At 36.3% G+C, this 27826-nt stretch overlaps 1 protein-coding gene across 1 annotated transcript in view; it reads right to left on the minus strand.

Annotated features, from left to right (window-relative positions):
- The window catches only part of LOC139488919 (uncharacterized), a 37987-nt gene extending 11507 nt beyond the window's left edge, over positions 1–26480 (minus strand). Inside the window, exons 1-4 of the mRNA XM_071274887.1 lie at positions 26390–26480; positions 24521–24833; positions 23413–23460; positions 21292–21491 (exon numbers count right to left, since the gene is read on the minus strand). Of these exons, the coding sequence (XP_071130988.1) occupies positions 21292–21491; positions 23413–23460; positions 24521–24830 (558 nt within the window). The 5' untranslated portion in view covers positions 24831–24833; positions 26390–26480. The remainder of the gene's footprint in view (positions 1–21291; positions 21492–23412; positions 23461–24520; positions 24834–26389) is intronic.
- Positions 26481–27826: the final 1346 nt, after the last annotated feature.

The following is a 27826-nucleotide window of genomic DNA, read 5'->3' on the forward strand; positions in this document are numbered from 1 at the left end:
TTTTTCCCCTCCTGCCTCAATGTTTTTTATGTTTTCTGTGTTCTACTAGTTGTTACGATGAAAATGGTACCTTGGTTTTTAAAATTGGTTCAGTAATAAAGATTTTATGAAGGTTAGCAGTTGGTGTTGAAACGCGACAAAAAGTGATTTTAAAATAAATGCTGGATCATAGTGAAAAACTTCAAGTCTGTCTCATTTTTGGGGTAAATTTCTAAAACTTTTCCCTTTTTTTTTATTTGAAATTATAATATTACCTTAAAAGAGGACAAATTGTACAAGTTTTAGGTGTTTGAAAGCACTTATAGGTAATTTTTGCTGTAAATAGCATACCTTACCTTGGTTTAGAAGCTCTCAAGCAGGGTATAAATTTCTAACAGTACTGGCATCATTAAATTTAATTAATGCCAAATTATGATATAAAATCCTGCTAAAAATGTTTATTTGACTTGTTCGCATTCAAAAATATAAAGCGATACATTCTGAGATTATCATATAAAGCGCAATCTTTGGTTACAAGGGCAAAGCTAACGGGGTACAAATTTAAGACCGCAACATGTCTAAGTGTCAAAATGTGTATATTTGGTTGCTAAGGACAGTAAACAATAAAATTAACATAAATTGCATTCCTAGCAGTTTTTTTACCTTCAGAACTAAAACAAGAACATAAAAGACTAAAGATTTGTGGTCAATTTTAACTTTAAAAGTGCATTTCTGTTCTTTCTGATGTGCCATAAGGTAGCACTCCACAGTTAGAAAATAAAATTAAAAATGAGCCCCAAAATGTTTTATCATCTCCTATTCCTGGATTTCTAATACATTAACCTAACTGTTTGTGTTGTACATGTGCATATGTATGTAATCAGTATCTTCCATAGATTCAATTTTCCAAAGTTAAAAGGGTGAAAATTAATTCCTTTTATGTGTATCCATGGTAACATTCAGCATTTATTTACCATAAAATATTGCAAAAAGGGGGGTGAACATGTCATATATCCCCCCAAAATTTGGATCAAACTAGAATTTCAATGCCTTTGAGTGATACCTTTTTAGAAACTGTTTTCTTAAATCTTCCTAATGATCAAATAAAAAATGGGTGTCTTTCGCCTCATTTTTTCGTAAAATCCAATCACAAAGTTCGTGCGATAAAAAGTTGGAAAAAAACGGTAAGCGGAAGAAGGGATCCCGTAGACCGCCCTACGTCACGATTCATGAATTATGCATATTCTATTTATAGGCTATTTATAAACGATTCTGAAAATACTTATTCTAAAAATAGAATATTCTCAACATGTACAACTATCAAAAAAAAAAAAACGATTCAAAATCATTAACTTTCATGTAACACGGTGAATTTGCTTTATTTATTTTTTTATCACATGAAAAAAAGGAAAATGTACCGCATTACAGTAGCATATATCATAGTACAAATATATATATATACAGATAGCTTTTTAAAATACACCCTAACGGGAAGGATTGTGCCTGATGTTCATATGATGAAATCATAATCTTTCAGTCAGTTTAGTTGAAGTCTGGAGCTGGCATGTCAGTTAACTGCTAGTAGTCTGTTGTTATTTATGTATTATTGTAATTTTGTTTATTTTCTTTGGTTACATCTTCTGACATCAGACTCGGATTTCTCTTGAACTGAATTTTAATGTGCGTATTGTTATGCGTTTACTTTACTTCATTGGTTAGAGGTATAGGGGGAGGGTTGAGATCTCACAAACATGTTTAACCCCGCCGCATTTTTGCGCCTGTCCCAAGTCAGGAGCCTCTGGCCTTTAATTGTTAGTCTTGTATTATTTTAATTTTAGTTTCTTGTGTACAATTTGGAAATTAGTATGGCGTTCATTATCACTGGACTAGTATATATTTGTTTAGGGGCCAGCTGAAGGACGCCTCCGGGTGCGGGAATTTCTCGCTACATTGAAGACCTGTTGGTGACCCTCTGCTGTTGTTTTTTATTTGGGCGGCTTGTTGTCTCTTTGACACATTCCCCATTTCCATTCTCAATTTTACATGATACATTTCATATAGATATGATAAACAGTAGGACTTAGTGCCTTAATTATGTTGTAAAGACCTGCAAATGTCAAATGCACGTGTCCCATGGCTTTGGATATACTATGGAGTTAATAATATTTTTATTATCCGTCTAAAAGAGTATTTTTATGTAGGCAAATTGAAAAAAGATGTAGCTTACACATGTTAAACATGTTACACGTACTAAGGCTTTACAGGAGTGTGAGAGGGTGTTTAAACTGGTCTGCGTTTAAAGAAACGAATCTGTAATGTGACCCCCTGTTGTCTGACCATTCTACTATAGCTGGACGTTCTATAGGAACCATTGTTACTTGTTTACAATAAAGCTACTGTTAGGGCGTTCTACAGGATCCCCTGGTCGTTCTACATGATCCCCTGTTGTCTGAACCTTATATATCTACTACAAAACGTTCTATAGGGTCCCTTATATTGTTTGTTTATCATGTATACACTAAAGGACGTTCTACAGGATCCCCCTGGGCAGTCTACAGCTCGGGGGATCTACAGGATCCCTTGTTGTCTGAATATTATATATATATATCTACTATATATTGTATAGAACGTTCTATAGGAACAAGTTTTTGGTCAGGATTCTTCTGAAAAAGCGCATACCAAATTTATGAAATATATTCTTGGTGTAAACAGAAAGTCAAGTAATATAGCTCATGTAATGTCAGAGATTGGTAGATTTCCTATGTATTTTACTATAATTTTATCAATGTTAAAACATTGTCATAGACTGGAACGTTTGAAAGAAGGATTATTATTTGATGCATTTATATGTTGTGAACATACAGTTACACAGTTCTAATGTGAATACATGGTATTCTAGTATAGATTATATTCAGAGAGATTGAATTACCAAATTTTTACCAATCAATTGGTTCTTTATGTCAGTATGTTAAAAATAAACTATGTAAAAGTAATTTCACATTTTTGGATAAACTGAAGTATCAAACAATTAACTCCGAAAAAGGGAAAAAATGGTTTTAAAAAGAAAAATATTTAGAATTACAGGACTTAAAAAAAAGACAGTCAATTTGTAAATTAAGAATAAGCGCTCACTCTTTAAAAATTGAGACAAACAGAAATTAAAAAAAACATGTAGAAAGATCTGAGCGTCTTTATTCTAATTGCTCACTCGGTAAAGTTGAAGATGAGCTTCATTTTTTATTAGAATGCCCTCTTTATGATATTCAAAGGGACGATTTTTCCAAGACATTTCTAACAATTGTTATAATTTTATAAATTTAAATAAATCTTCTAAATGTTATGGCTCTTGACCCAAGAAAATGTTACTCTTATGGAAAAACTTGGCTGTTATATATATTGGTGACTTTTTTTAATTAAGGAGATCAGATATGAACACTGACACTAAGTCAAGTAAACAATTTGAGAATAAATACATATATAATGTAATTTTATTATTCTTTTATTCACAATATATATGTGGTTTTTGGCTTGATTCTGACCAATGCTTATATTCCAAATATATATGTATATGCCTCTATTATTGTTGTTGTTACCAATTATGTAAATCAATTGTATCTGATTCTATGCCCTTTATAGGCCCTGTAATTTTTGGAAAAAATATATATAAGATCCCATATTGTTTGTTTATCATGAATATACTTAAGGGCGTGTTCTCCAGATCCCCTGTTGTCTGAACATAATATATTACCTATAGAACGTTCTTTAGGATACCCTATTGTTTGTTTCTGATGTATCTACTAGGCTAAGAGAAGGTTCTATAGAATCCCCTGTTGTTTGTTTATCATGTTTATACTAGAGGACTCTCTACTAGATCCCTTGGTTGGTCTGTGGGATCCCCTGTTTTCTCAACATTATATATAAACTATAGAACGTTCTATAGGATACCCTATTGTTTGTTTTTGATGTATCTACTAGGCTAAGAGAACGTTCTACAGGATCCCCTGTTGTTTGTTTTTCAAGTGTATACTATAGGGCGTTCTACAGGATCCCAAAGGCGGTCTACAGGATCCCCTGTTTTCTCAACATTATATATCTACTATAAGACGTTCCACAGGATCCCCTGTTGTTTGTTTTTCAAGTGTATACTATAGGGCGTTCTACAGGATCCCCTAGGCGTTCTACAGGATCCCCTGTTTTCTCAACATTATATATCTACTATAAGACGTTCTATTGGTTCCCCTGTTGTTTGTTTATCAAGTATATACTTTAAGACTTTCTATGGGATCCCTTGGTCGGTCTGTGGAATCCCCTGTTTTCTCAACATTATTGTTTACTATAAGACGTTCTACAGGATCCCATGTTGTTTGTTTTTCAAGTATATACTATAGGGCGTTCTACAGAATACTTGAGCAATCTACAGGATACCCTGTTTATAAAAATTATGCAATTAAGATAATACTTTCAATAGGTTCCCCTGTTGTTTGTTTATCATGTATATACTATAAGGCTTTCTATAGGATCCCCTGTTGTTTGTTTTTCAAGTGTATACTATAAGGCGTTCTACAGGATCTCCTAGGCGGTCTACAGGATCCCCTGTTTTCTCAACATTATATATCTACTATATGACGTTCTATAGGGCCCCATGTTGTTTGTTGTTCATGTTTATACTATAGGGCGTTCTACAGTATCCCCTGGGCGATCTGCAGGATCCCCTGTTTTCTCAATATTATTAATCTACTATAAGACGTTCTATAGGATCCTCTGTTGTTTGTATTTCAAGTGTATACTATATTGCGTTCTACAGGATCCCCTAGGCGTTCTACAGGATCCCCTGTTTTCTCAACATTATATATCTACTATATGACGTTCTATAGGGCCCCATGTTGTTTGTTGTTCATGTTTATACTATAGGGCGTTCTACAGTATCCCCTTGGCGGTCTGCAGGATCCCCTGTTTTCTCAACATTATTTATCTACTATAAGACGTTCTATAGGATCCCCTGTTGTTTGTTTTTCAAGTGTATACTATATTGCTTTCTACAGGATCCCCTTGGCGGTCTACAGGATCCCCTGTTTTCTCAACATTATATATCTACTATTTGACGTTCTATAGGGCACCCTGTTGTTTGTTGTTCATGTTTATACTATAGGTCGTTCTACAGTATCCCCCTGGGCGGTCTACAGGACCCCCTGTTTTCTCAACATTATTTATCTACTATGAGACGTTCTATAGGATCCCCTGTTGTTTATTTTGCAAGTATATACTATCGGGCGTTCTACAGGATCCCATGTTGTCTTAACATCATATATCTACTATAAGACGTTAATAGGATCCCCTGTTGTTGTTGTTCATTCACTGGGCGGTCTATTGATTGTTTTTCAACTGTATACTATAGGGCGTTCTACAGGATCCCCTGTTTTCTCAAAATTATATATCTACTATAAGACGTTCTATAGGATCCCCTGTTGTTGTTGTTCATTCACTGGGCGGTCTACACGATCCCCTGTTGTTTGAACATTATATATATACTATAAGGACGTTGTATAAGACCCCCAATTGATTTGTTTTTATGTTTATACTACAGGTCGTTCTACAGGATCCCCAGGGCGGTTTACAGGATCCTTTTTTGTAAAAAAAATATGCATCTGAGAAAGGAAATGCTATAGGTCCCCCTGTAGTTTGTTTGTCATGTATATACTATAAGGCGATCTTGGGCGGTCTGCAGGATCTCCTGTTTTCTCAACGTTATATATTTAAAATAGGACGTTCCATAGGGTCCCCTGTTGGTGTTGTTAGTGTTTATTTTAAAGGGCGTTCTACAGTATCCTCTTTTGTCTGAACATTATATATCTACTATAGAACGTTTTATAGGATCCCATATATTGTTTGTTTATTATGTATGTACTAAAGGGCGTTCTACAGGATCCACTGTTGTCTGAACATTATATATCTACTATAGAACGTTCTTTATGATCCCCTATTGTTTGTTTATCGTGTATATACTAAGGGGCGTTCTACAGGATCCCCTGGGCGGTCTACAGGATCCGCTGTTGTCTGACCATTATATATCTACTTAAGGACGCTGTACAGGATCCCCTGTTGTTTGAATATTATATATCTACTATGGGACGTTCTATAGGTAAGACTGTTGTTTGTTTTTCATGTATATATTAGAGGGCGTTATATATATGCTCCCATGGGCAATCGATATGATCCCCTGTGGTTAAATAGTTGTGTATCTGTATAGGGCGTTCTATAGGATCCCCAGGGCGGTCTATAGGATCCCATTGTTTGGTTATCATGTATTCACTAGATTTATCTACTAGAGAGCGTTCTATCCCCTAGGCGGTCTACAGGATCCCCTGTTTTCTCAACATATATATCTACTATATGACGTTCTATAGGGCCCCCTGTTGTTTGTTGTTCATGTTTATACTATATAGGTCGTTCTACAGTATCCCCCTGGGCGGTCTAAAGGATCCCCTGTTTTCTCAACATTATTTATCTACTATATGACGTTCTACAGGATCCACTGTTGTTTATTTTTCAAGTATATACTATAGGGAGTTCTACAGGATCCCCTGTTGTCTTAACATCATATATCTACTATATGACGTTCATATGACCTCCAGTTCATTGTTTTTCAAGTCTATACTATAGTGCGTTCTACATGATCCCCTGGACGGTCTACAAGGTCCCCTGTTGTTGATGAAAATTATGCATTTAAGATAGGACCTTCTAAATGTTCCCCTGTTGTTTATTTATCATGTATATACTATAAGGCTTTGTATAGGATCACTTGGTTGGTCTGCAGGATCCCCTGTTTTCTCAACATTATATAGCTACTATAAGACGTTCTATATGATCCCCTGTTGTTTGTTGTTCAGGTTTATACTATAGGGCGTTCTATAGTATCCCCTGGGCGGTCTGTAGGATCCCCTGTTTTCTCAACATTATATATCTACTATATGACGTTCTATATGATTCCCTGTTGTTCGTTATTTATGTTTATACTATAGGGCGTTCTACAGTATCCCCTGGGCGGTCTTCAGAATCCCCTGTTTTCTCAAACATTATTTATCTACTATATGACGTTCTATAGGGCCCTCTGTTGTTTGTTGTTCATGTTTATACTATAGGGCGTTCTACAGTATCCCCTGAGCGGTCTGCGGGATCTCCAGTTTTCTCAACATTATTTATTTACTATAAGACGTTCTACAGGATCCACTGTTGTTTGTTTTTCAAGTGTATAATATAGGGCGTTCTACAGGATCCCCTAGGCGGTCTACAGGACCCCCTGTTTTCTCAACATGATATATGTACTATAGGACGTTCTATAGGATCCCCTGCTGTTTGTTGTTCATGTTTATATTATAGGGCGTTCTACAGTATCCCCTGGGCAGTCTACAGGACCCCCTGTTTTCTCAACATTATTTATCTACTATGAGACGTTCTATAGGATCCCCTGTTGTTTATTTTTCAAGTATATGCTATCGGGCGTTCTACAGGATCCCATGTTGTCTTAACATCATATATCTACTATAAGACGTTAATAGGACCCCCCTGTTGATTGTTTTTCAACTGTATACTATAGGGCGTTCTACAGGATCCCCTGTTTTCTCAAAATTATATATCTACTATAAGACGTTCTATAGGATCCCCTGTTGTTGTTGTTCATTCACTGGGCGGTCTACACGATCCCCTGTTGTTTGAACATTATATATATACTATAAGGACGTTGTATAAGACCCCCAATTGATTTGTTTTTATGTTTATACTATAGGTCGTTCTACAGGATCCCCAGGGCGGTTTACAGGATCCTTTTTTGTAAAAAAAAATATGCATCTGAGAAAGGAAATGCTATAGGTCCCCCTGTAGTTTGTTTGTCATGTATATACTATAAGGCGATCTTGGGCGGTCTGCAGGATCTCCCTGTTTTCTCAACGTTATATATTTAAAATAGGACGTTCCATAGGGTCCCCTGTTGGTGTTGTTAGTGTTTATTTTAAAGGGCGTTCTACAGTATCCTCTTTTGTCTGAACATTATATATCTACTATAGAACGTTTTATAGGATCCCATATATTGTTTGTTTATTATGTATGTACTAAAGGGCGTTCTACAAGATCCACTGTTGTCTGAACATTATATATCTACTATAGAACGTTCTTTATGATCCCCTATTGTTTGTTTATCGTGTATATACTAAGGGGCGTTCTACAGGATCCCCTGGGCGGTCTACAGGATCCGCTGTTGTCTGACCATTATATATCTACTTAAGGACGCTGTACAGGATCCCCTGTTGTTTGAATATTATATATCTACTATGGGACGTTCTATAGGTAAGACTGTTGTTTGTTTTTCATGTATATATTAGAGGGCGTTATATATATGCTCCCATGGGCAATCGATATGATCCCCTGTGGTTAAATAGTTGTGTATCTGTATAGGGCGTTCTATAGGATCCCCAGGGCGGTCTATAGGATCCCATTGTTTGGTTATCATGTATTCACTAGATTTATCTACTAGAGAGCGTTCTATGGGATCCCCTGTTGGGTCTATAGGATCACCTGTTGTGTTATAATCGTGCATCTGCTATAGGGCGTTCTATAGGTTCCCCGGGCTGGTCTATAGGATCCCCTGTTGGTTGTTAATCATGAATCTATAATATGTTGTTCTAGCCTGGGCGGTCTATAGGACCCCGTATTGTTTCATAATCGCACATCTGTTAAATGGAATTCTTTGGGATCCCCGGGTCGGTCCATAGAATCCTCTGCATGTTGTTTGTTCAACATGTTTCTTCTAGAGGGTGTTCCATAAAATCCCAGGGTCGGTCTATAGGAGATCTTTAGTTTTTTCATCATGTATCTATTAGAGGGCGTTATATATATGCTTCCATGGGCGGTCGATATGATCCCCTGTGGTTTAATAGTTGTTTATCTGTATAGGGCGTTCTATATGATCCCATTGTTTGGTTATCATGTATTCACTAGATTTATTTACTAAAGAGCGTTCTATGGGATCCCCTGTTGGGTCTTTAGGATCACCTGTTGTGTTATAATCGTGTCTGCTATGGGGCGTTCTATAGGTTCTACGGGGCGGTCTATAGGATCCCCTGTTGGTTGTTTATCATGTATCTATAACAGGTTGTTCTATAGGATCCCAAGGTCGGTGAATATGATCCCTGTTGTTTGTTCAACATGTTTCTTCTAGAGGGTGTTCCATAAAACCCTAGGGTCGGTCTATAGGAGCACTGTAGTTTCATCATGTATCTATTAGAGGGCGTTATATATATGCTCCCATATGCGTTCTTTATGATCCCTTGTGGTTTAATAATTGTGTATCTGCTATAGGGCGTTCTAAAGGATCCCCGGGGCGGTCTATAGGATCTCCTTTTGTTTGTTCATAATGTATCTATAACAGGTTGTTCTATACGAACCCCTTGGCTGTCTATAGGATCCCCTGTTGGTTGTTCATCATGTATCTATAACAGGTTGTTCTATACGATCCCCTGGGCGGTGTATAGGTGCCGCTTTTTTTTAATAATCGCGCATATTCTATAGTGCGTTCTATAGGATCTCCGGGTCTGTCTATAGGATCCCCTATTGTTTATACCTTGGCGGTCTATATGATCCCCTTTTGTTTAATAATCGCGCATATTCTATAGTGCGTTCTATAGGACCCCCGGGTCTGTCTATATGACCCCCTATTCTTTAATAACCTTGCATCTGCTATAGGGCGTTCTATGTTATCCCTTTCAAAGGTCGAGGGGGCATATTGTTATTGGTTGTCTTTAATTTCTTTTTCTTTTCTTTTTCCCCATAATTTAATTGTCCCGACAAGTTCTCGGAAAAGGATAGACGCATTCATCTTTATGGAATTATGGCATAATGTAAACCATTATAGAAAGTTGTGCTTTTTAATAAGGGGATGGTCCAAGATGGTCTCGATTACTATAAACACTGGTCAACAGTATTTTTTTTAATGTTTTTTGTATATAATTCTAGTATTCCTGAGCATAGAACCATGATTTTCAATATACAAAGTAGGTGTCAACAATTTGTATGATCCTCAGAACTACATGTACCTAGCAGTAGGTAGTTGTGTTTTTTTAGTGTAAATGTTATTTCAAAATTGCTGACGGTAACCTAGCAATGGCAAGGTCGTCTGGAAACTTGACAACAGTATGACATCCGCCTCTGCTCGCAATGCCAATTCTATTTGTTTTCGTATTCTTATGGATTTGTACAGACAGGAGAAAAGAAATTGACCCGTCTGTTAATATCCCTTTCCGATATATTGATGATGTACTGTCTATTAATGATAATAGATTCAATGAGTATATATGGCAATCCGTTTTACTATTTATTCTAACTTCAAGATACTCATATAATATATCAGATATTTCAAATGATATATAAAATCTCTCTCTCATATATAATATATGATATATCTAATATACTATACAAGATATCTCATATAATATATAATATATAAGATATTTTATATAATTTACTCTTTATAAGATATCTTATCAACTTTAAAAGATAGCTTATATACTTTATAAGATATCTTATCAACTTTAAAAGATAGCTTATATACTTTATAAGATATCTTATCAACTTTAAAAGATAGCTTATATATATACTTTATAAGATATCTTATTGATTCAATAAGATATATTATACACTTAAGAAGATATACTATAAACGAAATGAACAAAAAAGAAACGAACAATAACAATATGCCCCCTTTGAAAGGGATAACAAAGAACGTCCTATAGCAGATGCACGATTATTAAACAAGAGGGGATCCTAAGACCGACCCGGGGATCCTATAAAGCGCCCAGGGTATCGTATAAAACACCCTGTTATAGATACATGAACAACGAACAGGGGATCCTATAGACCTCCCTGGGAATCCTATAAAACGCCCTATAGCAGATACACGAATATTGCACAACAGGTGATCCTATAGACCCAACAGGGGATCCCATAGAACGCTCCCTAGTAGATACGTGATTACCAAACAACGGGATCCTATAGAACACCCTATAGCAGATACACAATTATTAAACCAAAGGGAATCCTATAGACCGCCCAGGGGATCCTGTAGAATACCCTCCAATAGATACATTATGAACAACCAACAGGGCTCCTACAGACCGACCTAGAGATTCTATGGACCGACCCGGGGAGCTTAAAGAACGCCCTATAGCAGATGCACGATTATTAAACAATACGGGATCATATAGACCACCCAGGGAATACTACAGAACGCCCTATTATAGATACATAATGAACAACCAACAGGGGATCAAGCATGCAGATACACGACTATTAAACAACAGGGGATCCTATAAAACGCCCTCTAGCAATTACGTAAAGTAGATAAATGTTTAAAAACAGAGGAACCTATAGAAGGTCCTATCCTAGATGCATACAAATCAAACAGGGGATCCTGAAGAATATATAATGCTCAGACAACAGGAGATCCTGCAGAACTCCCTATAGTATAAACATGGACAACAATCAACAGGGGATCCTATAGAACGTCCTATGATAGATATATAATGTTGAGAAAACTGGGGATCCTGCAGAACGTCCTATAGTAGATATATAATGTTCAGACAAAAGGGGATCCTGTAGACTGCCTAGGATATCCTATTGAACGCCCTTTAGTATATAAATGAAAAACAAACAACATGGGATCCTATAGAACGTCTTATAGTAGATAAATAATGTTGAGAAAACAGGTGATCCTTTAGAACGCCCTATAGTATAAACATGAAAACAATCAACAGGGGGTCTTATAGAACGTCCTATAGTACATATTTAATATTAAGACAACAAGGGATCCTGTAGACCGCCCATGGTATCCTGTAGAACGCCCTTAAGTATAAACAGGAAAAACAATCAACATAACGTCCTATAGTACATATATTATGTTCAAAAACAAAGATTCCTGCATACCGCCCAAAGTTTCCTGCAGACCGCCCAACGGATCATATAGAAAGCCCTATAGTATAAACATGAAAAACAATCAACAGGAAGGGGGTCTTATAGAACGTCCTATAGTACATATATTATGTTGAAAAACAGAGATTCCTGCAGACCACACAAAGTTTCCCGCAGACCGCCCAAGGGATCATATAGAAAGCCCTATAGTATAAACATGAAAAACAATCAACAGGGGATCTTATAGAACGCCATTTAGTACATATATAATGTAAAGACAACAGGGTATCCTGTAGACCGCTCAAGGGATCCTGTAGAACGCCCTTTAGTATATACATGATTAACAAACAATAGGGGATCCTATAGAACGTCTTATAGTAGATATATTATGTTGAGAAAACAGGGGACCCTGTAGAACGCCCTATAGTATATAAATGAAAAACAAACAACAGGGAATACTTTAGAACGTCGTATAGTAGATATATATTTTTAAACAAATGGGGATCCTGTAGACCGCCTAGTGGATTCTGTAGAACGCCCTATAGTATAAACATAAAAAAACAATCAACAGGGCATCCTGTAGACCGCCCAGGGGATCCGGTAGAACGGCCTTCAGTACATAAATAATAAACAAACAATATAGGGGTCCTATAGAACGTCCTATAGTAGATATATAATATAATTCCAACAGGGGAACCTGTAGACCGTCCATGGTATCCTGTAGAACGCCCTTTAGTATAAACATAAAAACAATCAGCAGAACGTCCTATAGTACATATATTATGTTAAAAAAACAAAGACTCCTGCAGATCGCCCAAGGGATCATCTAGAAAGCCCTATTGTATAAACATGAAAAACAATCAACAGGGGGTCTTATATATACAACGCCATTTAGTACATTATAATGAAAAGACAACACGGGATCCTGAAGACCGCCCAGGGGATCATGTAGAACGCCCTCGAGTATATACTTGATTAACAAACAATAGGGGATTCTATAGAACGTCTTATAGTAGATATATTATGTTGCGAAAACAAGGGATCCTGTAGACCGCCCAGGGGATCCTGTAAAACGCCCTATAGTATATAAATGAAAAACAAACAACAGGGGATACTTTAGAACGTCTTATAGTAGATATATATTTTTACACAAATGGGGATCCTGTAGACCGCCTAGTGGATCCTTAGAACGCCCTATAGTATAAACATAAAAAAAAACAATCAATAGGGCATCCTGTAGACCGCCCAGGGGATCCGGTAGAACGCCCTTTAGTATATAAATAATAAACAAACAATATAGGGATCCTATAGAACGTCCTATAGTAGATATATAATGTAAATACAACAGGGGATCCTGTAGACCGCCCATGGTATCCTGTAGAACGCCCTTTAGTATAAACATGAAAAACAATCAACAGAACGTCATATAGTACATATATTATGTTGAAAAACAAAGATTCCTGCAGACCACCCAAAGTTTCCTACAGACCGCCAAAGGGATCATATAGAAAGTCCTATTGTATAAACATGAAAAAAAATCAACAGGGGGTCTTATATATACAACGCCATTTAGTACATATATAATGTAAAGACAACAGGGGATCCTGAAGACCGTCCAGGGGATCCTTTACAACGCCCTGTAGTATAAACATGAAATACAATCAACAGGGGGTCTTATAGAACGTCCTATAGTACATATATTATGTTGAAAAACAGAGATTCCTGCAGACCACACAAAGTTTCCCGCAGACCGCCCAAGGGATCATATAGAAAGCGCTATAGTATAAACATGAAAACCAATCAACAGGGGATCTTATAGAACGCAATTTAGTACATATATAATTTAAAGATGACAAGGTATCCTGTAGACTGCCCAAAGGATCATGTAGACCGCCCAAGGGATCCTGTAGAACGCCCTTTAGTATATACATGATTAACAAACAATAGGGGATCCTATAGAACGTCTTATAGTAGATATATTATGTTGAGAAAACAGGGGATCCTGTAGACCGCCCAGGGGATACTGTAGAACGCCCTATAGTATATAAATGAAAAACAAACAACAGGGGATACTTTAGAACGTCCTATAGTAGATATATATTTTTAAACAAATGGGGATCCTGTAGACCGCCTAGTGGATCCTGTAGAACGCCCTGTCGTATATAAATGATTAACAAACAATAGGGGATCCTATAGAACGTCTTATAATAGATATATTATGTTGAGAAAACAGGGGATCCTGCAGACCGCCCAGGGGATACTGTAGAACGCCCTATAGTATAAACCTGAACAACAAACAACAGGTGATCATATAGAACGTCTTATAGTAGATACATTGTATATAATGTTGAGAAAACAGGGGATCCTGCAGACCAACAAAGTGATTCTATAGAAAGCCTTATAGTATATACATGACCGCCTAGTGGATCCTGTAGAACGCCCTATAGTATAAATTTATAAAAACAATCAACAGGGCATCCTGTACCCCGCCCAGGGGATCCGGTATAACGCCCTTTAGTATATAAATAATAAACAAACAATATAGGGGATCCTATAGAACGTCCTATAGTAGTATATAATGTAAAGACAACAGGGGATCCTGTAGAACGTCATGTAGTAGATATATAATGTAAAGACAACAGGGGATCCTGTAGACCGTCAACGGGATCCTGTAGAACGCATTATAGTATAAACATGAAAAACAATCAACAGTGGGTCTTATAGAACGTCCTTTAGTATATATATAATGTAAAGACAACAGGTATCCCGTAGACCGCCCAAGGGATCCTGTAGAACGCCCTTTAGTATAAACATGAAAAACAATCAACAGGAGATCTTATAGAACGCCATTTAGTACATATATAATGTAAAGACAACAGAGTATCCTGTAGATCGCCCAAGGGATCCTGTAGAACTCCCTATAGTATAAACATGAAAAACAATCAACAGGGCATCCTATAGAACGTCTTATGATAGATATATAATGTTGAGAAAACAGGGGATCCTGCAGACCGCCCAAGGGATCATAAACGCCCTATAATGTATACATAATAAACAAAGAACAGGGGAACCTATTGAATTTCCTATCTCAGATGCATATTTTTTTTTAACAAAAGGGGATTCTGTAGACCGCCCAGGGGATCCCGTTGAACGCCCTATAGTATAAATATGAAAAACAAAGAACAGGGGAACCTATAGAAGTTCCTATCTCAGATGCATATTTTTTTTAACAAAAGGGGATTCTGTAGACCGGCCAGGGGATCTCGTAGAATTCCCTATAGTATAAATATGAAAAACAAATAACAGGGGAACCTATAGAAGTTCCTATCTCAGATGCATATTTTTTTAACAAAAGGGGATTCTGTAGACCGCCCAGGGTATCCTGTAGAACGCCCGATAGTATAAACATATAAACAAACAATCAACAGGGCATCCTGTAGACCGCCCATGGGATCCGGTAGAACGCCCTTTAGTATATAAATAATAAACAAACAATATAGGGGATCCTATAGAACGTCCTATAGTAGATATATAATGTTCAGACAAAAGGCGATGCTGTAGACTGCCTAGGGGATCCTATTGAACGCCTTTTAGTATATAAATGATAAACAAACAAAATGGGATCCTACAGGATCCCTTGGGCGGTCTACAGAATACCCTGTTGTCTTTACATTATATATGTACTATAGGACGTTCTATAAGACCCCCTGTTTATTGTTTTTCATGTTTATACTATAGGGCTTTCTATATGATATTAAGTTGAAAAACAGAGATTCCTGCAGACCACCCAAAGTTTCCCGCAGACCGCCCAAGGGATCATATAGAAAGCACTATAGTATAAACATGAAAAACAATCAACAGGAGATCTTATAGAACGCCATTTAGTACAAATATAATGTAAAGACAACAGAGTATCCTGTAGACCGCCCAAGGGATCCTGTAGAACGCCCTTTAGTATATACATGATTAACAAACAATAGGGGATCCTATAGAACGTCTTATAATAGATATATTATGTTGAGTAAACAGGGGATCCTGTAGACCGCCCAGGGGATACTGTAGAACGCCCTATAGTATATAAATGAAAAACAAACAACAGGGGATACTTTAGAACGTCCTATAGTAGATATATATTTTTAAACAAATGGGGATCCTGTAGACCGCCTAGTGGATCCTGTAGAACGCCCTGTCGTATATACATGATTAACAAACAATAGGGGATCCTATAGAACGTCTTATAATAGATATATTATGTTGAGAAAACACTGGGGATCCTGTAGACCGCCCAGGGGATCCTGTAGAACGCCCTATAGTATATTAATGAAAAACAAACAACAGGGGATACTTTAGAACGTCTTATAGTAGATATATATTTTTAACCAAAGGGGATCCCGTAGACCGCCCAGGGGATCCGGTAGAACGCACTTCAGTATATAAATAATAAACAAACAATATAGGGATCCTATAGAACGTCCTATAGTAGATATATAATGTAAATAAAACAGGGGATCCTGAAGAACGCCCAGTAGTATAAACATGAAAAGCAATCAACAGAACGTCCTATAGTACATATATTATGTTGAAAAACAAAGATTCCTGCAGACCGCCCAAAGTTTCCTGCAGACCGCCCAAGGGATCATATAGAAAGCCCTATAGTATATACATGAAAAACGATCGGGAATCTTATAGAACGCCATTTAGTACATATTTAATGTAAAGACAACAGGTGATCCTTTAAAACGCCCTATAGTATAAACATGAAAAACAATCAACAGGGGGTCTTATAGAACGTCCTATAGTACATATATTATGTTGAAACACAGATTCCTGCAGACCGCCAAAGGGATCATATAGAAAGCCCTATAGTATAAACATGAAAACAATTAACATGGGATCTTATAAAACGCCATTTAGTACATATATAATGTAAAGACAACAGGGTATCCTGTAGACCGCCCAAGAGATCCTGTAGAACGCCCTTTAGTATATACATGATTAACAAACAATAGGGGATCCTATAGAACGTCTTATAATAGATATATTATGTTGAGAAAACAGGGGATCCTGTAGACCGCCCAGGGGATCCTGTAGAACGCCCTATAGTATATAAATGAAAAACAAACAACAGGGGATACTTTAGAACGTCTTATAGTATATATATAATGTTGAGAAAACAGGGGATCCTGCAGACCAACAAAGTGATTCTATAGAAAGCCTTATAGTATATACATGACCGCCTAGTGGATCCTGTAGAACGCCCTATAGTATAAATTTAAAAAAAACAATCAACAGGGCATCCTGTAGACCGCCCAGGGGATCCGGTATAACGCCCTTTAGTATATAAATAATAAACAAACAATATAGGGGATCCTATAGAACGTCCTATAGTAGATATATAATGTAAAGACAACAGGGGATCCTGTAGAACGTCATATTGTAGATATATAATGTAAAGACAACAGGTATCCCGTAGACCGCCCAAGGGATCCTGTAGAACGCCCTTTAGTATAAACATGAAAAACAATCAACAGGAGATCTTATAGAACGCCATTTAGTACATATATAATGTAAAGACAACAGAGTATCCTGTAGACCGCCCAAGGTATCCTGTAAAACGCCCTTTAGTATATACACGATTAACAAACAATAGGGGATCCTATAGAACGTCTTATAGTATATATATCATGTTGAGAAAACAGGGGATCCTGTAGACCGCCCTGGGGATCCTGTAGAACGCCTTTTAGTATATAAATGAAAAACAAACAAACGGGGATCCTGTAGACCGCCCAGTGGATCCTGTAGAACGCCTTTTAGTATAAATTTAAAAAACAATCAACAGGGCATCCTGTAGACCGCCCAGGGGATCCGGTATAACGCCCTTTAGTATATAAATAATAACAAACAATATAGGGGATCCTATAGAACGTCCTATATTAGATATATAATGTAAAGACAAGAGGGGATCCTGTAGAACGTCCTATAGTAGATATATAATGTAAAGACAACAGAGGATCATGTAGACCACCCAGGGGATCCTGTAGAACGCCCTATAGTATAAACATGAAAAACAATCAACAGGGGGTCTTATAGAACGTCCTTTAGTAGATATATAATGTTCAGACAACAAGGGATCCTGAAGACCGCCCAGGGGATCCTGTAGAACGCCCTTTAGTATATACTTGATTTACAAACAATAGGGGATCCTATAGAACGTCTTATAGTAGATATATTATATTGAGAAAACAGGGGAGCCGTAGACCGACCAGGGGATCCTGTAGAACGCTCTATAGTATATACTTGGAAAACAAACAACAGGGGATCCTGTAGAACGTCTTGTAGTAGATATATAATGTTGAGAAAGCAGGGGATCACACAGACCGACCAAGGGATCCCGTAGAAAGTCCTCTAGTAGATACATCAAAAACAAACAATAGGGTGTCGTATAGAACGTTCTATAGTTTATATATAATGTTCAGACAACAGGGGATCCTATAGACTGCCCAGGTGATCCTATAGAACGTCCTTTAGTATATACATGATAAAAAAAACAATATAGGAGATCCTAAAGAACGTTCTATAGTAGAAATATAAGGTTCAGACAACAGGGGATTATGTAGACCACCCAGAAGATCCTGTAGAACGCCCTAATAGAACATGTAGCTTCATTATAAACAATAACAGGGGAAACGAAGACCAGCACCCCAACCCCATCACCACTACCACTACCCCCTCACACCCCGTAAAGGAAATGTCTCGTGTCTAAGAACGTGTAAGCTACATGTTTTTTTTCAATTTGCCTACATCAAAGTACTCTATTAAGCAGATAATAAAAATATTAACTCCATAGTATATTCAAAGCCATGGGATCACGTGCATGGGACATTTGCAAGTCTTTACAACATAATTAAGGCACCACTACTGTGTGTCATATATATGTGAAATATCATATATATCTTAAAAAGGAATATGTATTTGCTTAATGAGGGCACAATGATATATGCTACTGTAATACGGAACATTTTCCTATTTAAGACACCATTTCACGTTGAACGTGAAATAATTTCTGTCATGAACGTTGCACGAAAAGTAAAGACTTTAAGGTGAACCTTTTGTGACTGTTCTCTTGTATATATGAACTCTCTGTTTTACTTAATATTCCCTATTTAGTGTGTACACATTTATGATATAAATAATTTACAGCTTTTAAAAAAGTATATAAAGATATTCTGAACTTTTAAAATGCAAATAAAGGAACAACATCATTGCCCTTACCGCCTTGTCATTTCTTATCACGGAAACAAAATTAAATCAATTTGTAGAGAGCCGTGGTGTTTTGGTTAGTGCATCGGACTACTAACACTAAGGTTCCTGGTTCGATTCCCGTTTGGGATGAAAATTTCAGGAACTCATGCAATTTTCGGCTCTCCCTCGACACCATTTGCGAGTATCGGTATGGTCTTGAGGAAACGATGATAGTCCGTCGGAAGGGGACGAGAAATGGCTGACCCGTGTTAAGAGAGAGCCATAATCTTGCACGTTAAAGACATCCTTGTAGATTTCGAAAAAGAGTAAGCTTATGCCGCTACAAGGCAGAACTCGCACCCGCAACGTGGAAAGGGATTAATATAAGTTGCAAAACGTGTTTCCCAATCCACTATAAATAAATATGTTTAAACATAAATCAATTTCGTTCTTGACCATTTGACGATCCCTGTCTGGTGTTTGATTTTTTTTTTTGAAAAATACTGAGCACGCAAAATAAGCATTTGAATCACGAAGCACGTACAAAATTACATAAGCACAACATTTTGAACACCTAGCTGTTTTGCACGACTGAACGTGTAATAAAAAAGTAAAAACACGTTGAACGTGAAATAAAAAAAAGCGATCACGTTCCACGAAAATAACCCTTTACCACTCTCCATGAAAGTTAATGATTTTGCATCGTTTTTTTTAAAGATAGTTTTACATGTTAAGAAATTCTATTTTTAGCATTAGTATTGTCCGAATCGTTTAAAAATAGCCTATAAATAGAATATGCATAATTCATGAATCGTGACGTAGGGCGGTCTACGGGATCCCTTCTTCCGCTTACCGAAAAAAACATTATAATAATTGCCGGACCAATGTATGGTATGGACATGCAAATACGGACTGTCATACAGAAAACAGCCTATATTACATACATTACATAACCTTGATGTTCATATAAACCCAATACAAAGGCTATTTTAATACTCAGCTATCCAAAAATGAATTTTATTGCACACTAGCTCTCATATTTAAAAAATCCACAGGGGCCAAAATGCGAAACTACACACCTAACTGTGGAGTGCTACCTAACGGACACACACCGGATATGCAACGTACGAGAAACGGAAACGTAACGGACAGAACGGATGTCGAACGTACATCCAACGGACGAGTACCACATAAAACGGACACCTAACGGAAGCGTACCGGATAAACGGATGAACAAGATATACTGAAAAATTAAAGGCGACAATAATAATACATGGAAATCGCATAAATATTCAAATTGTTTCTGTGTAACTGGTTTTTGGTTTGTTCTACAAAATGCCGCCAAAGGGCAGTGTCTGGCATGAATAAGAGCTGATTAATTGTGAAGACGTGCCCTTACTCTAAGGTCGATTATGAATAATAAGAATTCATGAACCTTAAGAAATCTGACATACCAATAATTGGCATTTCTGACGCGAAATTTTCAAGTGCCATTTATCCGTTTCTCATTCGTTTAACATCCGTTTTATCCGTTACGTTTCCGTTTGTTGTACGTTGCATATCCGGTGTGTGTCCGTTATGCATTCGTTACACGTCCGTTTTATTCGGTCAGTACATCAACGGAGTCCCAACGGATAACAATTTTGTCAACTGACAACTTTTATTTCCATCCGTTAGGCGTCCGTTCGTGCTTTCCGGTAAGGTGTGACCGAGGCTTTAAGGTGTGACCGAAGCTTAAAGAAACAATACTTCAATATTTTTTGTCAGTATACAAAAGAGGGACGAAAGATACCAAAGGGACAGTCAAACTCATAAATACAATGTATTAGTTTGATACGATCGCAATTAAACGTAAGATACCAATGCGCTATGCACGTGATCTGGAAAAACTATGAATTATTCATAGAAAGTGGTTGTACGTTTCTAGTTTCCACTTGTTCTTACTTTTTATATTCCACGAATTCAGATTTCAAGACAGCTGAATATGGTATTTTTTTTTTGCAATTTTGCTGTTACTTTTGAATGGAAATATTCACTTTCGAAATATTTTAGATGTTTTTCAACAAAAAGAACCCTTATCGTCCCCCACTTAATTATAATTGACTATAGTCTTACCGTTCCCCAGTCTTTTAGAAATTGACTATAGACCGTTGGATCATATAAGGTTGACAAAGAACAAACTGCCGCAACAAACTCATCATTCAGGATGTGTAAGGATGGGTAAGCTGGAGGCATAACATAACGACTACGTCCTCGGTTACACACAGTTATCTCAGCAATGGTAATAACATTTGGTATCAGAGCACTATCTAGAGCTAAAAATTATAATTTTAGCTAAATAACAAACAATTTTAATGATGGGGATTAATATGATTTTTTTTTTCGTTTTTCTATTTATTTATTTTTTAAAGGAAAGGAGGAGAGGTGATGTAAAACGTTTTCCGTACAAATCTGTCATTTCGCATCAATTGCATATTTCAGAATTCAGAATAACTGTGCTATAATTATCAGCCTTTAGTGTGTTACATTACTACCAAAAATGAGTTTAATGATATTGAAATATTTGTAACAATGCATGCACATACATTATACACTAAACAATGTCCTCTGTGTACTTTTTATCCTCTGAAACTCGAGTTAAAGAAACAACAGATACGTCTTCCTCTGTCTCATTTTAGACTTGTAGCTCGAACTTGACACATGCGGTCATCTTAATACAAGAAACTATGACAAACAGAACGATTTTAATGTTCCTGCCTTAGTAGCAATATACCAATTTCACCTGAGTATTGGATATACATTTCCAAACTTATTCGGTATTCAAAAGCTTGTACCTGATACTATCAGATTATTACATGGCATTTTTCATAACGCATGTATTATCAGCCCTAGGTTCAATATCAGCCCAAGAGCCACACAGCTCGAGGGCTGATAGTGACCGAGGGCTAATAATACATGCGATATGAAAAATGACATGTTATGATCTTTCTATCATATGCTTCAGCAATGGAGAAAAATAACAGATTCATATATTAATCCTTTTACGTGGTTCCCAAATAAAAGTTCACGAACTTCGGACCCCAAATTAAGAACATTCGATATGAAATCTTTCTATCATATGCTCAACAGAGAAGAAAAACATTTTAATATTTTAACGAATCGACAAAAAAAGATAATCAACAATATACATAATGAACACTATTTGGAAAAGTCAACTTTTTTTAAAGTAACTTTCTAAATTATGTTTAAAACTTTAAAAAATGCATTTATTTAATAATTTGTTATTTTTTGTTTTTGTTTTTTTATAATTTTACACAATTTGCTTTCCAGTATCCAAATCATTGTTTTGTTCACTGATTTGTAATGTTTTTCACTGGAAACGAAGCTTTGAGTGGAATTTTCCGGAATTTGCCGAGTGTCACCGGAATGCCATGCGATAACGTTACGGAAAGGCTAAACTGGAATCCGCTTGTATTCGCTTCACTCAAACAATGAACAAAGTGTAGTAGTCAGCCGAGAACCAGCTTACGGAAAGGCATGCGATAACAATCGAAGCATGTGATAAACTTTTCATATCAGACCGCTAAGCACCAATTCGAAAAATATGGAATTAACGTTAATTTAATGCTATTATCATACAGTAAAAATCATATGCTATTTAGTCTAAGTATATGATAAACAAACTCATTCTAAAAATTAAAGTTCATTGGAACATATCAACACCTTCTTGATAAATATTCCGTATCAACTTCACAAATAATACATGATGGTATGAGGTATAGATTCTAGCCTAAATCTAGGTTCTTTTAAAGTTCCCTTTGTTTATTGAATATGTTTTACCTTTTCTGTTAAGTCATTTGATTATACTCTTATGACGTGGCTCGGTACTTATTCATCCCACCATTGTATTTTTGTGCTGCGGTCAATTATTGTCTTACATGTCAGATTAATAACAATGTGGACTGCTGTACCCCAAGATTTTTCGTTTTTATGTCTGTTTGTTTGCTCACACATTGTTGTCAATTTAATGGGAATTAAATGCTCTTTTTTCATACAAGTGGGAAGTTGAAATTACATGTAGCTAGCTGTAAAACCAGGTTAAATCCCCTTTTTTCTACATAGAGAAATGCCTTTACCAAATCAGGAATATGACAGTTGTTTTTTTATTCGTTAGATGTGTTTGAGCTTTTGATTTTGTCATTGAAATATATATCATACATAGTTAAATCTATTTACCAGATCCAGCCATGAACGCATATGGGCGAATGAGCATGTCACCATCACCTACAAATTATTTCAATATCAGTATATGATGATATGAACAATTATGTTCACATTCAAACCATCAGAAACTAAATACAAACAGCTTTTGAAGTCTAGACTCTGGGTACTGACGCTGTTTATTATCTTAAAAACGTGTTCCTATATATTTGTATTTATGAATATTACGTTTACTGTTTAGTCTGGGGTTTTTTTTTGTGTGTGTGATATCCATTTGACGTGGCTCTGTACTTGTGCATCCGGTGTGTTATTGTGCTATGGTAGATTTTTGTGTTCTTGTTTTTACATTTTTTGCTAGTGTGGTTTGACTGTGTGCCTTTTTGTGTTTCCTAGCTTCTTACACATGACGTAGCTCTGTACTTATACATCCCATCAATGTATTATTTAGCTGTAGTAAATTGTACTCCTGTCTTTCCGTTTTACTAATGTGCTTGTCTGCATGCTGTATTGTGTTTTGTGTTACACATTTGTTTGTTTTTATAGTGATTACGATTATAACGTCATGTTTTACAAGTCCTTAAAAACTCTACTCGAGAAATGGTAGAACTATTCAAGAACAATTAAGAACTGTACTGTGACATTATTCTGATCTATCTGAACGTTCGGGAAAGAGGTTAGAACTAAACCAACTGCATTACATGTAAGAGCAAAAAGAAAGCATTTTACTTACATTGCGTTTATCAATTAGTTTAACATTTGAAATTGGTTGATGTATTGCAATGCGCCAATAAAAAATATACAGAAACAAATTTATGTATGTTTAAAAGAGACGCCAAAATATGCCGACGGGGCACTTAAACTCGGTAGAAAAAAAAATACAAAAAAAAGAGTACACAAAACACAACATTATTATTGGTTGACATATAAATTTGTCGATGTCAGCAAATCATGTTACACATATGCATTGGTTTGTTGAGATTGAAGCAGGTATTGACGTGCAAGAGATGACAATATTGAACCAAAATTCCTACAAGTACATGCCTCATATCTTTTTAATACATATATTTGAGATTTTATATTGTCGCAGGTGTTTGGTTCTAAGTTAAGTATACAAATGTCTTACCGCTTGTAACATAATCTCTGAGAAGGTACTCTTGTTTAGTTTTAGCATCACTGAAATATTCGTATGTTGTGTGATTGGTGCAGAAAGTTACATTGTCTACTCGAATCAGGAAGTTTCTGTTTGTATCATCAATGTTGAGTATCTGTCTAGTTGGTTTTACACCAGGGTCAAGGCCAGAAGTAGAGAAACGTCCCCCTTCGGGGTTTGCTCTTAACAGATCATATCCCAGTCCAAGTAATTTGGAGTCTGCCAGAGTATTGCAGGAACCAGTTGGCAGCAACAGACTTAACATTGCGAAAATCAAATACATCGTCTGCAGTAAATATAAAGTTGTATATTAGGAGGGTATGAAACCGTAGAAAAGTTAGAAGTTGTTACGACATCATCAGTTACGATACTGTTGTCAGGTCATTAAAGATTGCATATTTTGGCCTTAATATTGATTTACTTATAGGGTTTTTGCATCGGAACTAAATACATTTATTAAAAAACCAGTTGTTGGCATGACACGGGTTATGTTCTTCTCGTATATGTTATTATGGTATGATACTAAACCCCTAACGGGAAGGATTGTGCCTGATGTTCATATGATGAAATCATAATCTTTCAGTCAGTTTAATTGAAGTCTGGAGCTGGCATGTCAGTTAACTGCTGGTAGTCTGTTGTTATTTATGTATTATTGTCATTTTGTTTATTTTCTTTGGTTACATCTTCTGACATCAGACTCGGACTTCTCTTGAACTGAATTTAAATGTGCGTATTGTTATGCGTTTACTTTTCTACATTGGCTAGAGGTATAGGGGGAGGGTTGAGATCTCACAAACATGTTTAACCCCGCCGCATTTTTGCGCCTGTCCCAAGTCAGGAGCCTCTGACCTTTGTTAGTCTTGTATTATTTTTAATTTTAGTTTTTTGTGTTTAATTTAGAGTTTAGTATGGTGTTCATTATCACTGAACTAGTATATATATTTATTTAGGAGCCAGCTGAAGGACACCTCCGGGTGCGGGAATTTCTCGCTGCATTGAAGACCTATTGGTGACTTACTGCTGTTGTCTGTTCTATGGTCGGGTTTTTTTTTCTATTTGACACATTCCCCATTTCCATTCTCAATTTCATTTTTTATTGACTGTTATAGGAAATCTACATTACAGATTCTACAGATAGGTTCAATATACTTTACAGGATTGACTGCGTGGGTATATATATTGCCATTTTATGGAAATTTTCCAACGGAACGTGTAAACCCAGCTATTTATATTCCTTATATAGGATGAAGGAGAAAGGTGAATTTTTAGACACCCAGTCACTTCCCATGGGAATGTGGACATTAATTCTATGATTCTGGTAAGGTAAGTGTTATGTTCTGTGAAGGAATCATTGCAACGACCCTCTGAGAGTTTATTTAATTGTCTGTTGCGAGATAATATTTGTTATTCTACCTTTCTTGAAAAACTTCCTATTGTAAGAGTTGTTAATTTGCGATTGTCATGATTATAGGTTTGCATGAAATATTTGCCACTGGGTGAAAGCAAGAAACCATCAATCAATATGCCAAATTGACGTCCTCCTTTTTTCATTCATGACAAAAAATCAACAACTTCAAATGATAGTTGTAACGAGCCACTCTATAGTTCAAATAGGATACCCAGACTTATTCTAGTTAAATTAAATATTACTCATTTTGTTTGTGGTTTTGTCTTTATTCATTGCTATATATTCTTTTTTTGGATATATGAATTTTGATAGCGCTCGTGCTGTCCTCCTGCTTTTGATACGAATGTGTGCTCTTAATATGCATTAACTCTGTTTGGATAGGGTTAATTTAATCAAGAACTGAGAGACAAAAGTAAATAATGATATACACTCACCTTGTTTTCAGGAAGTGTATAGAAATTACGACCACGAAGACACTATATGATAGTGATGATAACCTATAGGTGCCCTCATTAATGATAGGACAGATAAGATCGAAATAATGTTACCGTATTTGCAAGAACAAATGTTAAGTTTTACAAAAGTGTGGATTTCTTAGGTCTGAAAAATCGGGATCAGATTTCTGTCAACTTGAAGAAAACGAATATCGTGGAGTTTGTCGAAATGGAAATAAGAAGTTAATGTGGTATAATTGACAATGAGAAAAGTACCCATAAAATTCCGAAAGAATACGCGAAAAATTACGTGCGATCGTATTGCCTCTTACATTGAGAAAACTCATACCGTAAAGTAGTCTATAAAAGGCCAAGAAGGAGTCTGTAATTTACGCGTTTTTGTTTGTTACTGTTAATCATTTGCGTTGTTTGTTTATTGTTTTGTACAGTTCTTGTAATGTTCCGTTGCACCACTGTCCTAGGATTAAGGGGAGGGTTTGGCGTCCACTAACATGATGTATGCGCCACATTCTGTATGTGCCTGTTCCTAATCAGGAGCCAGTAATTCATTGGGTGTCGTTTCTTGCTATGGTATACATTTTTTGTTCGTTCATTTTTTTTTGTATATTAATTAGGCCGTTAGTTTTCTCGTTTGAATTGTTTTACATTTGTGATTTCGGGGCCTTTTATATCTGACTAAGCGGTATGGGCTTTGCTCATTATTGAAGGCCGTATGATGATCTATAGCTGTTATTTTCTGTATCATTTGATTTCTTGTGGACGGTTGTCTCATTGGCAATCACTCCACATCTTCTGTTTTTTTTTTTGTACATAAATCAGGCCACCAGTTTTCTTGTCTGATTTTCTTTAACTTTGCCATTTGTTGAATTCTTGAATGCCAAACGGTGACCTCAATTCGTTACTTCTACGCCATTTTGGTCCCTGAGGGATATGTGTCTCATTGACAATCACACGGCATCTTTTTTATTTTGATATCTATATGTAGGACTCGGCGACTTGATAGGGACCCTGAAGTGCGATGGTCACGCTGACGTATGATGGTCCTTTCGTGATGTGCAATGGTAAAATTTACAGATATTCAATTATTACGAGAGCCTAATTTTGTATAAGTTAGTATATGAATACCAAACATTTAATTTTTCTTCAGTTGTAGAAAAAAAGAACGATCTGTAATCTATTATTTTCCCTTGTATTTATTCAAGTCAATCCTATACATATGTTATCTTATTATAATATGTTTCGTTCTGACTAACCAAGAAGTATTTGCATTTCAAACAACCAAACCATTTTTCTTTTCAGTCAACGGACATAGCGTCAGTATCTTACGGAAGCCGTAAGGGGACACACTCCAGCGAGATCACCGCGGTTCAGAGTCTTACATATATAAATATAGATATAAACTTTTTAGAAAAAAAG

This window comes from Mytilus edulis, chromosome 9, assembly GCF_963676685.1.
Source record: "Mytilus edulis chromosome 9, xbMytEdul2.2, whole genome shotgun sequence".
NCBI classification, from domain to species: Eukaryota; Metazoa; Mollusca; class Bivalvia; order Mytilida; family Mytilidae; genus Mytilus; species Mytilus edulis.